The 17,297-nt window shown below is 38.9% G+C and overlaps 1 protein-coding gene across 2 annotated transcripts in view; it reads left to right on the top strand.

The window, feature by feature from the left end:
• LOC139174666 (mucin-5B-like) overlaps positions 1-17,297 on the top strand; it is a 75,899-nt gene that overhangs the window by 22,493 nt on the left and 36,109 nt on the right. For both annotated transcript variants that reach the window (XM_070765180.1, XM_070765171.1), the window contains exons 18-29: positions 12-64; positions 825-925; positions 1,323-1,474; positions 3,452-3,590; positions 3,685-3,798; positions 4,491-4,670; positions 7,055-7,294; positions 8,117-8,273; positions 9,575-9,703; positions 12,033-12,177; positions 14,234-14,280; positions 14,362-14,547. In XM_070765180.1, coding sequence (XP_070621281.1) covers positions 12-64; positions 825-925; positions 1,323-1,474; positions 3,452-3,590; positions 3,685-3,798; positions 4,491-4,670; positions 7,055-7,294; positions 8,117-8,273; positions 9,575-9,703; positions 12,033-12,177; positions 14,234-14,280; positions 14,362-14,547 — 1,643 coding nt within the window. The remainder of the gene's footprint in view (positions 1-11; positions 65-824; positions 926-1,322; positions 1,475-3,451; positions 3,591-3,684; positions 3,799-4,490; positions 4,671-7,054; positions 7,295-8,116; positions 8,274-9,574; positions 9,704-12,032; positions 12,178-14,233; positions 14,281-14,361; positions 14,548-17,297) is intronic.

The raw sequence follows: 17,297 nt of genomic DNA, 5'->3' as shown, positions 1-17,297 counted from the left end.
TTTTTACTCAGCAATTGTAATCAAGGAAAATTAAACTGCTACGGTGATGGAGAATCCAAGGAAGGTAAGGAATACAGAGACATTACCCACATGCATATTTCTTGGTCCATCTTTTCATTTAAATTGAACCAGCCTAATTAAAATAGCCGTGTGTAACAAAGATAATCCAGAACAACTCAGCATTATAATATTGTCTACAGTCCTGAGCATGATAACTGGAAGTCAGATCCAAAATGGATCTTATGCCTAGGTAAATATACACAGATGAAATTACAAATTTATATTTTAGTGAGAGCCATTTATCTTGTAGATGGATTGACAAAGAAGGTAATTGTCACTTGGACCTAAATTGTGTTTAATGCTTAAATTATATTAGAGATTTCAACATACCGGTATTTAAAAATGATATAAACAGTAAGCAAATAGAACTAATTTTCTTTTTTTCATTAGAAAAGGTGGGTATGGAAAAACATAATTTGAGAGAAGGAAAATTATTGTATAATTCAGTGTCCTTTTTATAAATATTTCTTGGCTGTAAATTGCATTCAAAACTAAACGCTGGTTTCCCTTGCAAACATTGCAGGCAGAATATATTCACTTTGGGATATATTTTGATAACGAAATGAATTGGACTCAGATTTCCCTCCCTCCCTTCCTTTCTCAATAACTCAATTAGAGACTCAAAAACAACTGAAAGTTGATAAATCTTTAGTGCAAATAAATAAAGTTAGTTCCAAAGACATCTTTTGCCCAATTCTTTTGACCCATGACATCTATATCTATTTTTTCATGTGATATACCAACTTTTTCTCTGTTCTGCATAGAATGTACCGCTCCAATGGTTTACTTTGACTGCAGAAATGCAACCACTGACAGCAAAGGGGCCGAATGTCAGAAAAGCTGTCAGACTCTTGATAGACATTGTGTAAGTATTGAGGCCCTATCTGAGAGATTGTATTACAAATCAGAAAATAGTTCCCTATACCATGAAGGCATGAATTAATCTTAGACAAGTCACTCTTCCCCAGTCTCGCCTTGCCCAATTCCTTCTAAGTCCTATTGTTCCATCTTCTTCATTGTCTTTTATTTATTCAGAAACATACTATTATTATCTCAAATACACTTATACGGATAGAAGATCTTTTGGGTATGGACCAGAGTTATTCATTCAGATGGTTATTTCCTATTGGCAATTCTAGCTGAATTGACACCACCATTGTGTTTAAATTGAGCCACCTTTCTTTAACCTGGTCTGGAAAAGCAAGTTATTTGACTGCTTATTTGTTCTTTTCTGAGTTGTGTTTTCTGCTTGATGCTTACAGTACAATTCAAAGTGCGTCTCTGGTTGCATATGTCCAGACGGGCTAGTGTCAGATGATAAAGGCGGTTGTATTCCTGTGGAAGAGTGCCCATGTATTCACAATGAGGTCACATATCAGCCTGGGGAAAAGATAAAAGTTGATTGTAACACTTGGTAAGTGTTTGCTAGTAAATAGAACACTTTTTATTAGATATAGAAACATAGAAACATAGAAGTCTGACGGCAGAAAAAGACCTCCTAGTCAATCTAGTCTGCCCTTATACTATTTTCTGTATTTTATCTTAGGATGGATATATGTTTATCCCAGGCATGTTTAAATTCAGTTACTGTGGATTTATCTACCACGTCTGCTGGAAGTATATATATATTCCTACTAGATATTAGAGAGGGGCCGCATACAAATGTAATAAACTATAAACTATAAAGTAAAATGGCCATATTGTCCTTGAGGGGGGAAACCCCCAACAACAGATTGAAAGCAAACTGGCAAGGATAATGGGGCATATTTTACCTAAGTACCTAAAACTGTAACAAATATATCACCAGCCAATTTATGTTTGTATTTATTTGTTCTAAATGTATTTTCTGTTTTTCAAATTATTTTCTTTCTTGAATCCATGTATTTGTTTTTGATTATAGATTTTTGTTGTCTGTAATCTGGCTGCAAGGGCCAGGTTATATGGAGCTATGCAAGGGTGGGCTGCTGACCGGACAGGGGGGAACGCAGTGGGGTAGTGAAAATGGAGCTCCACCCCAGAGCACCCAATTTACACAGAAAGATGTTGAAAGAAAATGCAGGGCATCCTGCATAAGCCACGCCCACAGTGTGGTAGTAAAAATTTTGGTAGCCCTGCACTGGAGCTGTGATTAATCATAGCTGGAGTTGCCAAAATAATTATGATGTTAAACTTAGTTAGGTGATACCTAGATTCAAATCCACCTTCATCCATGGAAGCAAACAGGGTCATTTTGCTACAGGCATTCCATTTCAATCTAGCTTGTTTCACAAGGTTATTGTGTTCAGTATTCTGCTTTGAAAAGGCAGCTATGGAAGGGAGGGAGAGGGGGAGGGAGGAATTCAATAATTTTCATTTGCACCATCTCTCATTGAAAAATACATTGAAATGTGCTTTTGGATGTAAAAATGTTTTTTTTAATGGATGTATAAGCACATGTGCAAAGCAGTTTTCCTCTGAAAAATACCATTCTCAGTATGACATTTCTTGGGAGGTCTCCAGAATTCCCAACTATTGAGGCAAGAGTTGAAATAGATTTCAGGAGGATAACAGGTCAGGGAAGAATGCAATGTAACTTCATGTTCAGTTACTCAGCAACTTTTATTATGGAACACTGACCTTCATAACAGAATGAGACAATTTGTCATGACCAACTCACCACACCCAACTCTCCATGGCTAACTCACCATGGGACAATTAGCTGGAGGAAAATGAAACAAATACAAAAGTAAAATTTCCACTGAATGAAACTAATAATACAGGTTTGAATGGTGAGTTGTCCCTCAGTAGGTTGGCGGTGGTGAATTGGCTTTGGCCAATTTTCCTAGGCCCTCTTCATAAATAACAAGGAAAACCTACTGATTGAGAATAAATCTGAAAAGTTTGTCCAATTTTTTCCTATAATACAGAATAACAACTTTCAAATATAATTCAATTTTCTATAAAAAGTGCCCAAATTAAAATTCAATTGTCTTTCCAGCCCTAGGTTTTTGCAGGCTTTTTTATTCCTCTACTTGCTCCAAATAAGTTTCTTTCTAGCCCTAACGAGTTTTCCCAGCTTGCTGGCTCTTTCATTGTTACTCTCTTCAAATAAGTTTTTTTAAGCCCTAACCAAGGGATAAAATAATGTGCTGAAACTGACCAGACTAAGGATGCTAGGTAGATGAATACCTGGTAGGCAGATTTTTTTTCTCCTATATTCCTCCCAAAAACTAAGGTGCACCTTATACTACAAAAATACTGTAGTCTATGATTAAATTCATGAGATAATTATTTAACTTAACTCTACACAATTAAAATATATTCTAATACATGAATACTGTACACAATGTTGCTTATACAGGTGTGAATAGGAGAATTATTCTTGAAATGTATTTTCCCTTTTCTATGTTAGTATATGCAAGAACAGGATGTGGAAATGTACCATGGAGACGTGCCTATCAACCTGTGCTGTTTATGGAGATGGACATTACATTACCTTTGATGACAAGCGTTATATTTTCAATGGGCAATGTGAATATACACTCTTGCAGGTATCAACCATTGTTTTCTTGTTTTCGCTGGAGAAACTGTCTGGATCTAACACAGAAGGCATTTTTTTTCTAATTCTATCACCTTCCTTCTTAGGATTATTGTGGCCAGAATAGTTCCACCGAGGGGTCATTCCGAATCATCAGTGAAAATATTCCTTGTGGCACCACCGGCACCACTTGTTCTAAATCTATTAAAGTGTTCTTCCAAGTGAGTAACATTGCTGCAGCGTTGGTGATCTACCATTAACTGCCTGGTATTCTCACTCCCACCCCGCAAAAATCTTCCACAATAACTTTTTTTAATTGAAGACTTGAACTAATTGAACTACTTTCATTGAGCACATGGCAGGGCAATCTTAACAGCATTATGGGCTCTGAGCAAAGCAATGCTCTGGGGGCCCTATGACAACTACTCAAAGGAATAAAAATGTAAATGGTCAATAAAATTAAACATATATTCATTTTTGGCACTTTCAACAAAATCGATGTTGGAATGGGGCCCCTGTGATCATGGGACCCACAGGCAAGTGCCCTTCAGGCCCGTGCATTAAGCCAGCCCTGGCAAATGGAGTATTACCTTTGGGATATTGATAGTGATTCCCCCTGTTTTGTGCCAAATTGTATTGGAAATGTAGGCAAACAAATAGAGAATGGTAATCTGGTTTAATTCATGTGCGAAATTAAAAACAATACGTCAAATACCCTATTGAACTTGTACAAGACTTTCCCATTGCTGTACATTGTCTTTCCAGCATTTGCAAAGTCTGGTACTGTTCTTCCCTATTCTATATACTGTTTTTATTTACTGGATGATGCAGATGATATTTTTTTTAATAAATAACTCAAGAGGGACCTTTGGAAAATTATCATTGTTCCCTATTATTTGTTGAATTCTTTCAGAACTTTGAACTGATACTTACTGAAGAGCAGTATAAAGTGGTAAAAAGAGGGAGTGGAGGTCACATACCATATAGAATTTACCATATGGGCATCTACTTAGTGATTGAGATTCAGAAAGGACTAATTGTCATATGGGACAAGAAAACAGCTGTATTTATCAAACTCGGTGCAGAATTCAAGGTGAGATATAATTGAAAAGACATATTATCTATTCATTTATTGCAGAATATATTGAAGGGTTTGATAAGGCTGCCTGATTGGCACACGATTTTGAGTGTCTAACAATTGACAAAACAATATAATTAAAAACATTGGAACAACAGCAAAGATATACTCGTCAAGCAAAACTCAACAGCAACAAATCAGAGTAAATGATGATAGGGTCTGTTGGAGTCACTCTGGCAAATAGTGTACAAATAAAATATCAAATCTTGAGGCAAAGGGTGTGTTCCACAGGGTGGGTCCTACAACAGAGAATACATGTTTCCTGGGTCCAGTGAAGGGTTACCAAAATGTTTACTACCACACTGTGGGTGTGGCTTATGCAGGACAGGTGCTCCGTTGGGGTGGAACTCCGTTTTCGCTATTCCACTGCATCCCCCCACCATCGAGGCAGTAGCCCACCCCTGCCTGGGTCCCATTAGATGGCATTTATAATAAAGAGGACTTGGAGCACATCTTGTGGGAGAAAGCAAATGTAACTGGAAATAAGAGAAGGTGGCATTCTGGATTAGATAATTGGAGACATTGGTTGGAGTCAGATTCCTCTAAACCAGTGGTGTCAAACTCAAGGCCTGGAGGCTGGATCTGGCCTGCAGGGTGCTTAGATCTGGCCTCCAGGGCTGCCCTGGAAGCAGTGAAGGACTGGCCTGTTGTGCTCCGTGCTCCATTTTCCCAGGCAGAAGGTTGCAGAAGGCTATCACAGCTGAAAATGGAGCTCTCAAAGGTGGTATGTGGGCCTCTCAAACTCTGTTTTCACTGGCAGAGCCATCTCAACCAGAAACAGAGCTTAGGAGCCTGTTTTTACTTGCAGAGCACTCAAGCCGCCAAAGGCATGCCTGACACAAGTGACATCAAGCTGGCAGTGCCCATCCTGCCCACACTCACCCCACCAAGAGCAAACATAACCCTGATCCGGCCCTCAATAATATTGAATTTGACACCTGACGTATATTGTATTTTCCACAATTTTTAAAAAATTATGTGTATTCATTTCTTAGTTCCCTAGCTCTCTGTATAAAGTCCTTGTCAAAAAGATTTAAAATTAAATGATATATTGTATTCCTATATCTTTCCCTGTATCCTTCATTGTTTCTTTCTACTATGAGTATATCCTCTGTAACTTTCATTATATTTTGGACAAAATAAATAAAATGAAAAAATAAATGCACAAAACAATTAAAGGTTTAAGAATGGATCCATAGACATGTGTACATAATTTGAAAAGTAAAAATTGTCTTTTCTACCTTGCCTTCTTTAAAATAGCTCTTCCAGCTCTTTTAAGATACGACAGAGCGAGCTGTGATCCAGCTGAATCAGAAAAAGAAGGCAAAGTCGATCCTCTTTTAAAAACATTTTAAAACATGCCTCTCGTGGATGGATTTTGTTAGGTGTTTGGCAACAACTGACATAGATGGAACCATCTTATTAAAAAAAAACATTCATCTAGATTTTATATAGACTTATAGTCAATAAAATCCCAGTCATGCTGGGGGGAAATGAAGAAATTCTCTAAAATTATTCTAAAAATTGAGGAATCTTCAAAGCATCATAGAAAGAAGTGGGAAATCAGTGAAGATTCTCCCCCTATAGCTTGCTTCAAGATCTACAGGATTAAATAGAAGGAACCATTCTATTGGAGTTGGTGGGAGGGGGTGTTTATTTATTAGATTTATTTGCCATCCATCTCACTTTCTGGCAACTGAGTAGCTTACAAATATCAAAAGCCAATAAGACCGTGAACAATAAATATTCTTAATAGCAGTATAAATTACAGTTTAAAAGATGGGGTGGAATGTGATGGGATAGAGAAGAGGTCTTCTCTTAACCATCTTCAGCATGACATATCCCCATTAGAGCCCGAAGCCAACTGGCAGAATAAATAAGCCTTTTTGATCCTAAATTAACACTTGTCACAAATGAAATGAAATGAAACTTTTTCCTTCCTTCCTTCCTTCCTTCCTTCCTTCCTTCCTTCCTTCCTTCCTCCCTCACTTTCTCCCTTCCTTTTTTTCTTTTTTCTTTCCTTCCTTCCACCCTCCCTCCCTTTAATTTATTTGCTAGTTCAGTAATAAATAATAATTTTTAGCAACATAATTCAGTTTAGATTATGAACATGATACAAAATCAGTACTAAATGTCCCAAAATGTAAATATAAGGCCACACACAAGTTTTATTGTTTTATTAAAAGGGTTAAAATAATATAGTAGGAATAATAAAGAACCTTTCCTATGCTAAATGAACTTTAGAGTGGTGGTATGTTAATTAAACTGAAAAATGAAGCATTAAATATGTTGCACATTCCATAGGATTCAATCAATTTGTATCAATTTGCTCTCTTCAGGGTGAGGTCTGTGGACTATGTGGGAACTATGATGGAAATGGAGTTAATGACTTTACAACTCGGAGTCGATCTGTAGTAGGTGATGTACTGGAGTTTGGAAACAGTTGGAAGGTATCACCCACATGCCCCGATGCCAAATGTGTCAAGGATCCTTGCTCCAAGAACCCTTATAGGAAAGCTTGGTCACAGAAGAAGTGCAGCATCATCAACAGTGAAGTATTTGCTGCCTGCCACTCTCAGGTACATCAAACTCTCAGAGCAAATTTCTCAAGGGAGAGTATTCTTTTAGGTGGCAATCATGTCTGCCTGCCTGCCTGTCTATCTACCTACCTATCTACTAACCTACTTACCTATCTACCTACCTACCAGTAGTCCTGAATTACAACCTTTCATTTAATGATGGTTTGAAGTTACAATGTCCTCAGAAAAAGTTCCTTGTGACATTTCCTGAAAGTTACAACCTATCGCACCACCACAGAGCTCAAACTCTTCCTGCCTTCCGTAAACTCCTTAAAACCCACCTTTGCCGTCAGGCATGGGGGAACTGAAACATCTTCCCCTGGGAATGTTTAATTTATATATGGTATGCTTGTGTGTATGTCTGTTAGTATATGGGGTCTTTTTTAAATCTTTAAATTTTTTAAAATTTGTCAGATTATTTATGATTTGTTTCCACGTGTTGTGAGCCGCCCCGAGTCTTCGGAGAGGGGCGGCATACAAATCTAAGTAATAAATAAATAAATAAATTATCGTAATTTGGGCACTTGGTAATTAACTCGCATTTATGTTGCGAGTGTTTTGTGGTCATTTCTTCCCAATCAGTTTTGGGAGCTAGAGTCACACAATGATCACATGTTTCATTTCACAGCTGCATTGTTTGCTTTAAAAAAATTAGTCATAAAATTGGGTCCAATCACCTGATGACTCTCTTAATGACCACGTCCCTTAGCAAATGGGTTTAGTCAATGTTTTGCGAAAATGTTTGAATGCATTGTCACCAGAAATGTTTGAATGCATTGTCACTAGAAGATCAAAAGCTGTAGTGTCTTCACTTTGTCATAGGTGGAACCAACTAAATACTATGACGCCTGTGTGACTGATGCCTGTGCTTGTGACACTGGGGGAGACTGTGAATGTTTCTGTACAGCTGTAGCTGCATATGCAAAAGTATGCAGTGATCATGGAGTATGTTTATCATGGAGAACGCCATCGATTTGTCGTGAGTATCCTATATGATTGCATGGACAATGACAAACCAAAGCTGGGAAGTGAAGTATCAACTTGGACATTATATCATCCCCTGAGTATATATGACAATGTTCTCATACCATGCCTTATCATAAGATGCAGTGAAGGAAACATCTAGATGTTTGTGTAACTATTGATATTTATTAAATCAACAACTGGCCAACCTGTAATACAAAACAGAAAACAGACTCTTGATGCTAGATGAGGGGTAGGAAATTCTGGGAGTTGAAGTCCACAAGTCATAAAGGGCTCATCATTCCCCACATCTGTGCAAGACAGACATTACTTCAAGTGTTTGAATCATGTTAAGGCACCACTTCATCTCATGCCTGAGTAGTTATAGAAATATAGAAGACTGACGGCAGAAAAAGACCTCATGGTCCATCTAGTCTGCCCTTATATTATTTCCTGTATTTTATCTTAGGATGGATATATGTTTAATCCCAGGCATGTTTAAATTCTGGAAGTTTATTCCAAGGATCTACTACTCTTTCAGTAAAATAATATTTCTCATGTTGCTTTTGATCTTTCCCCCAACTAACTTCAGATTGTGTCCCCTTGTTCTTGTGTTCACTTTCCTATTAAAAACACTTCCCTCCTGAAACTTATTTAACCCTTTAACAAATTTAAATGTTTCGATCATGTTCCCCCTTTTCCTTCTGTCCTCCAGACTATACAGATTGAGTTCATTAAGTCTTTCCTGATACGTTTTATGTTTAAGACCTTCCACCATTCTTGCAGCCCGTCTTTGGACCCGTTCAATTTTGTCAATATCTTTTTCTAGGTGAGGTCTCCAAAACTGAACACAATATTCCAAATGTGATCTCACCAGCGCTCTATGTAGTGGGATCACAATCTCCCTCTTCCTGCTTGTTATACCTCTAGCTATGCAGCCAAGCATCCTACTTGCTTTTCCTAACACCTGACCACACTGCTCACCCATTTTGAGATTGTCAGAGATCACTACTTGCTAACACAGAGACTGCCAATACAATACTCAGATTGAGGATTCCTTTTCCCCAAGTGCATTATTTTACATTTGGAAACATTAAACTGCAGTTTCCATTGCTTTGACCATTTATCTAGTAAAGCTAAATCATTTACCATATTACAGATGCCTCCAGGAATATCAACCCAATTGCACGTTTTAGTTATCTTCCAATCATTAAAATGGAGGCCTTAAAATGTGATTATTTCCATAGTGGCATAGCTCTAGCATTTCTCAAGAATTGAGATATTTGATTCCTCATGGTTTTCTCTTGGTTCCCTTAGCCATGTTTTGTGACTATTACAATAATGAAGATGCATGTGAATGGCACTACAAACCTTGTGGAGCTCCATGCATGAAGACCTGTAGGAATCCAAGTGGGAGGTGCGCTTATCATTTACCTGGCTTAGAAGGTGAGAAGATGTTTCTTATTATATGTATACCAGCTAGTGTTATATTTAATACTTGGGCAATATCTTATATAAGGAGGATTATGATTATTTATAGCATAGTAGGTCAAAGCTATCACTCTATAAAGAATGTCATCTTCAGGGGTGGGTTCTACTTACCCTCCCTACCTGTTCGCATCATGTTGGAAGTATGCATTTTGTGCATGCACCACCACTCAAAAATTACCCTTTGCACATGTGTAGAGCAATGTTTCCCAACCTTTTTTGAGCCGCAGCACATTATTCACATTTACAAAATCCTGGGGAACATTGAGCAGGGAGGGGGGGGGTAAAAAAAGTTTGGACAAAAAAAATATATCTCTTCCTCCCTTTTGCTCTATTTCTCTCTCTCTCCCTCTTTCTCTCTCTTCCTTCCTTCCTCTTTCTTTCCCTCTCTCTCTCCATCCCTATTTGTTTCTCCCTTCCTTCCTCTCTTTTTTGCTCTTTTTCTCTCTCCTTCCTTCCATCCCTCTATGTCTTTCCCTCACCCTCCTTCACCCCTCTTTCTTTCTTTCTTTCTCTCTCTCTCTTACTTTCTCTCTCTCTCTCTTGCTGTCTTTCTCCCTCTTTCTCTATCCTCCCTCTCTCTTTCTCTCTCTCTCTTTCTTGCTATCTCTCTCTTTTTTGCTTTCTCTCTCTTTCTCTCTCCCCCCTCCCTCTCTCTTTCTCTCTCTCCCTCTCTTGCTATCTCTTTCTCTCTCTTTCTTTCTCTCTCTCTTTCTCGTACACCATGCTGCAGCAGCGGCATTGGGCAGTAGACGTGGGGCGGCGGCAGGGTGGTCAGCTGTGAGGTGGAGCTCTGGAACGGAGGCACCAATGGCGGCAGCTGGACATGTTGCTAGATGCCGTACATGCTGGCGTTGCGCTGGGCATGGGCATGGGGCTGGAGCCTCCATTCCGGCCCAGCCAGCAGGCAAGTGCCAGCCACGCAATGCCAGCATGTACGGCATACAGCAACATGTCCAGCCGCCGCCGTCTGTGCCTCTGTCCTGGAGTTCTGGCTTGCAGCCAACCAGCCTGCCGCCGCCCAGCAGCTACTGCCCGGTGCCGCTGCTGCCACCACCCTCCTGCTGCCGCCGCCCTCCCGCTGCCGCCGCCCTCCCGCCATGCCCCAAAGCTCACCTGCTGCTGCCACCAGGGAAGCTCCAGCTGGACAGGGCGCTGCAGCTGCCTGAAAACTTGGAAGGCACAAAGAAGGAAGCTCAGCTTCCAGTCTCACAACTTTTTGCTCTTCGCACTCTCAGCAAAAAGTTGCGAGACCAGAAGCTGACCTTCCTTCTTCGAGGCACACCTGACCATGTCCAGTTCTGCGAGCAGTAGCAAATTTCTGTTACTGGTATGGGACAACTGGTCCAAACTGGGGCAACCCACCACTGGTCATCTTGTTTAATGTCTATTATGTTTCTGTCTTTGGTTCCAAATAATTCATAGTTAATCTTTTAGAGACCCTACCAAGGCATGGGGCTGGAAAGCTACCAACAGATTTCATGGTTCACCTACTTTAATAATTGTGAGTTTGAACTGGATGGGTGCACAGAGCTGAACAGAGTGTTCGTCTTTTCATTCTACTTCTTTTATTTCAATACCAATCTTTTCTGCCTCAAGTTGCAGATTGAGGGGAATGGATAAAAAGGCAAGACACCAGTATTTCATCCTTTTTTAAATTCTCAGTAATGACCAGGAATATTGGGGTTGTAAAGAGGAGAGTTTCAGAAGGGGTAATTGGCAAAAAGAAAAAAAAAAGGAAAAGGGAGCGTCCATATATCATTTGGAAGAATGTGATCATTAAACTGATTAAAGCTATAAAATAAATATACCAGAGAAATCAAGGGTGAGGGAACAACAAATTCTAAATTAGAACTATTGTGGAGGGTTAAACCAATAGGGTTTTGAAGGTGCACACAAGTACACACACATACACACACATACACACATGTAAATTAAAAATAATAGCAGTTACCTTCAAAGTAAAAGCAATGCAATTATATTGCACATACAGCATATACTTATTTACGTTTGATTTCTAATTTTCAACTGACCTGATGTGGGCTAGAAAGGGATGGCTAAAGGGCCAGATGTGGACCATAAAATGCCCAGGACTGTATAAAGAGATATTATTCATGGACAGCGTAGCAATTTTAAAGTAATATAGAACATATTAAAATACTAGTTTGTGGAATCTTGGTCTTGGAATTGATCCAAAGCAGCTTAAATGTTGATTATCACTTTGTTTGAATTCGATATCATCCAGGTTATTGGTTTTTCTTGGCCTTTATCCCTTCCCTCCACTTAGGCTGCTATCCACAATGCCCTGGAGATAAACCTTATTTCAGCGAGGAAGAGATGAAATGTGTTAGCGTTTGCGGCTGTTATGATGTTAAGGGTAACTATCATCAGTTAGGAGAAACCTTTACTACTGAAGAGCTGTGTCAATCATGGTGAGTAATAATAAATACTACAAGCCTTGGTACAATAGGTATCTTCAGAATACATGTTGCAGTGACTCCAAAATGATCCTGTTCATTTTCATACACTTACAACAATATGTTAATTCATTGTATGGTTGATTGATTATGTGCCATCAAGGCACTGGTGACTCTTACAGACTACACAGATTTTTTTTCCAATAATGATCCATCCTTCACCTGAATTTTCAGGTCTTCCAATGCTACACCCATTGCCATTGTAATCCATCCATCTTGCTGGTGATTATTCTCTTCTTAGAGGAATCTATATGGTGGAAACAACAGCTTGAGTTTAATTTTAGATGCACAATAAATAAAAAGCTGTGTGTGTGCTCAGGTGAATACAAAGCCGAGGACACCAGCCTGAAGATGACAAGTGGGACCTCGTTGAAATGTTGCCAGGAGTCTATCAACCTTACACAGGAAAAGATCCGAATATGCCAAGACCTACATACCTATACCCATGAAAATCTACGAGATAGATAGATAGATAGATAGATAGGTAGGTAGGTAGGTAGGTAGGTAGGTAGAGAGAGAGAGAGAGAGATGTGTATGTGTATGTGTATGTGTACACTTCCTAAAAGTCCGAGTTCCAGGTGTAGTTAGAAAAGAAAAGACAGACATCACGATGTCTGGAACTTAAAATATATTATTCACTTAACTTTCATTTACTCCTGCCAACATCATCAGTGTGTAAAAACCACCATTGAGGAATCCCAGCGGCCGGTTTGGTCCCACAGAGTTGGCCTTCTCCGGGTCCCGTCGACTAAACAATGTCGGCTGGCGGGACCCAGGGGAAGAGCCTTCTCTGTGGCGGCCCCAATCCTCTGGAACCAGCTCCCCCCCGGAGATCAGGACTGCCCCCACCCTCCTTGCCTTTCGTAAAATTCTTAAAACCCACCTCTGCCATCAGGCATGTGGGAACTGAGACATCTGCCCTTGCCTATGTAGTTTTATGTATGGAATGTTTGTGTGTATGTTTTTATATAAGGGTTTCTTTAGGTTTTTAATGTAAAATTGTTATTTTAGACTTAATATTAGATTTGTCATTGTATACTGTTTTATCACTGCTGTGAGCCACCCCGAGTCTGCGGAGAGGGTCAGCATACAAATCTAATTAATAATAATAATAATAATAATAATAATAATAATTATTATTATTATTATTATTATTATTATTATTATTATTATTATTATTATTATTATTATTATTATTGTGTCTGAAGAACTAATTATAGGTGGGAGGCAGGTCGGTGAGCCTACCATGCACACAATGGCCAAATTGATCAATGATGCACAAAAGCAAATATATCTTCAGTGGTGGTTGATGTTATCAAGGGCTAACAAAAGCTAAGTGAATAATACATTTTATGTCCCAAAGAATGTGATGTCTGTCTTTTCTTATATATATGTAAGAAAATATTATATATATGGTTTTTATATATATAAGCATTAGTAGAGATTCAGATATCCATTAATATCTATAGCATATGCATGCTCAACTTTTCCTAAAATAATTTACATAAATTTTGTTTCTTGTAGTAGTGGATGGCTGCCCTTTTCAGTAAGTTTAATAGCCATATAAAAGGTAAAGTTTTCCCTGCACAATCATGTCTCACTCTAGGGCTCATCTCTGTTTCTTGGCTAAGGGAGCCAGCATTGTCCCTAGATATTTTCTGTACTTATGTGGCCAGCATGGCTATATGCCAAAGGCACATGGAAGGCTACTTGCATTTCCATACTTTCAAACTTCTATGTGTGCAGGAGCTGGAACAAGTAATGGGAATTCACCCCTTTGCATGGCACTCAGATCTCAGGCCTGGGCGCTAATTTAGAAAACCAAAATGTTGAAGTTATTATTATACCCTTTGCTAGAGAACCACATTTCAGTATAAGATTTACGATAGTCCTCAGAGGTGTTAAATGTTCTATTTGAGACATGCGTAAGCAAAGCTATTCAGTGGAATTTGGTAGGAAATAAATTGGAACATGTTTTTAATAAATCATATGTCACTGTTTTTTCTTTCAGTAAATGTACCAACGAAGGCATTATTAGCTGCAAATATGATACTAAAGGTAACTTGAAAGGATTTTATTATTAGCACAATAAAATGGTTTGATACAACTTAGTCACACATTCTTATTTTCTAACTGCAGCTTGCTACTGCTACTACGAAGGAAAGAGGTATAACTACAACGAAGTCATTTACAATACCACGGATGGCTTGGGTTCATGTATAACTGCAATTTGTGGCGTCAATGGAACAATCGATAGAGATGTCTATAGATGTGCTGGAACTACCACAACACCACCATTTGTATTCACAACTTCAAGCAAAACAGGTATTCCACTCTAAAGTTTGGATTTGACACCAGCTTTTGTGACCCTTTTCCAATGTATTTGTCTAATATATCTAGAAGATATTAGATATTGCCAAAGGCTAAAAATGAATCAAAATGGGAATCAGCCCCACCAGATCTACATGAATAACTGCAAAGAGAATACAACTATCAGCTATTTTAAAAATTCCAAAGGCCTCAAATAAACCACACTGCAAGTATCTTGTGATTTGGAGAAATCTTCTTCCTCCAGTGATGGAATACTGAATTTTGCAGAAATGTAATAATAATAATAATAATAATAATAATAATAATAATAATAATAATAATAATAATAATAATAATAATAATTATTATTATTATTATTATTATTATTATTATTATTATTATTATTATTTATTGGATTTGTATGTCGCCCTTCTCCGTAGACTCGGGGCAGCTAACAACAATGATAAAAACAGCATGTGACAATCCAATAATAAAACAACTAAAAACCCTTATTATAAAACCAAACATACACACAGACATACCATGCATAACTTGTAATGGCCTAGGGGGAAGGAATATCTCAACTCCCCCATGCCTGGTGGTATAAATGAGTCTTGAGTAGTTTACTAAAGACAGGGAGAGTGGGGGCAATTCTAATCTCCGGGGGGAGTTGGTTCCAGAGGGCCAGGGCCACCACGGAGAAGGCTCTTCCCCTGGGGCCCACCAAACGACATTGTTTAGTTGATGGGACCCAGAGAAGGCCAACTCTGTGGGACCTTATCGGTCGCTGGGATTCGTGCGGTAGCAGGCGGTTCCGGAGGTAGTCTGGTCCAAAGCCATGTAGGGCTTTAAAGGTCATGACCAACAGTTTGAATTGTGACCGGAAACTGATCGGCAGCCAATGCAAGCCATGGAGTGTTGAAGAAACATGGGCGAATCTTGGAAGCCCCACAATGGTTCTCGCAGCTGCATTCTGCACAATCTGAAGTTTCCGAACACTTTTCAAAGGTAGCCCCATGTAGAGAGCGTTGCAGTAATCAAACCTCAAGGTGATGAGGGCATGAGTGACTGTGAGCAGTGACTCCCTGTCCAAATAGGGCCGCAACTGGTGCACCAGGCGAACCTGGGCAAACGCCCTCATCGCCACAGCCAAAAGATGATGTTCCAATGTCAGCTGTGGGTCGAGGAGGACGCCCAAGTTGCGAACCCTCTCTGAGGGGGTCAGTAGTTCCCCCCTCAGGGTAATGGACGGACAGATGGAATTGTCCTTGGGAGGCAAGACCCAGAGCCACTCCGTCTTGTCTGGGTTGAGTTTGAGTTTGTTGACACTGTTGGGGCCTGGATGACACCCATCCAGGCCCCAATAGCCTCCACGCACCGGCATATCACTTCCACTGCTTCGTTGACTGGGCATGGGGTGGAGATGTATAGCTGGGTATCATCGGCATATTGATGATACCTCACCCCATGCCCTTGGATGATCTCACCCATGTATCAATATCGTTCTGTATATGGTAGTATGTTCCTACCTTTGGAAACAGAAAGTATCAGAGTTAATATAAAAAAGAGCAAAAATTTTCAGAGAAGACCAAAGCCTCCCCTGCAGATGGAGGGAGCAATGAACAGTGCTTATATCTTGAATCACACAGGTCCCATCTATGAAGAGCAAGAAATCATGGTATTGATCTCTTGTCTATAGCAGATAGCCTTCCTGCTGCAGATAATTTATTACAAACTTGCAAACAAACAACTATTGGTTAACGTCACTATGTGACGTAGACATTATAGACCGACTGGGCCCATTCTCACTTCTCACCAGAGACACACTAAGTCTGATATGTTGAATGCATTGACTGAAAAAGAATTTCAAACCTTAACAAAATTGATACATTAATTTATTTCAATTTATTTATAAGGTAATAAATTCATTGAAAAAATAAAAGATGTAAAGCACCAGCTTTAAAAAAAACAAAAACTAATGACAGAGTGATCCAACAATTATATAGTTCCTACAGTCTGAATCAGGATAGGAAATAAATAGGTGGCAAGAGGAATTTGTATCCACTTACAATTTCATTGTTGTTGTTGTTGTTGATATTGAAAGTTTTAAGTACAATAAATATTTTCCAAGCCAGAGGAAAATACGATTATGATGAGAACTACCAGAGTTGCTTGGCTTTGTTACGTGACCCTATATAATAAAATTAAAAAGATATACATTTAGTCCTCAAATGAACCCAAAATGTATGCTGCTAAGAGATGATAAATTTGTTAAGTGAGTTTTGCCCCACTTTACAACCTTTCTTATCACAATTTATTAAGTGAATCACCACAGTTCATAGATTAGTAACATGGCTGTTAAGTGAATCCGTTTCCCTGTTGATTTTGCATGGGAAAAGTGAGCAAAAGGGGATCGCGTGACTCTGAGACACTGCAACCATCATAAATGTGAGTCAATTGTCAAGCAACCATATGTAAATCACATGACTATGGGGATGCTGCAATGGTCATAAATGTGAAAAATTATCATAAGTCAGTTTTTTCAGTGCTGTTATAAATTCAAAGACTCACTATTGTAAGTGGGGAAGTTTCTGTACATAGAAATCTTTCCCAATTTGTTTCCTTAAAGTTATAAGCATTAAAAAGAGTATTGCTTTTTTTACCCTTAAAGATGTCTACATTTAAATAATAAATTATACAATAGGGAAAAGAAGTCCGCTCCTCAAAAGGACGGGCTCCCGATGCACATTATTGAAACAATTATG

The sequence above is a fragment of the Erythrolamprus reginae genome, chromosome 1, assembly GCF_031021105.1.
Source record: "Erythrolamprus reginae isolate rEryReg1 chromosome 1, rEryReg1.hap1, whole genome shotgun sequence".
Taxonomy (NCBI): domain Eukaryota; kingdom Metazoa; phylum Chordata; class Lepidosauria; order Squamata; family Dipsadidae; genus Erythrolamprus; species Erythrolamprus reginae.
Note: the sequence above shows the minus strand (reverse complement) of the source record. Positions and strands in the feature narration are given on the sequence as shown.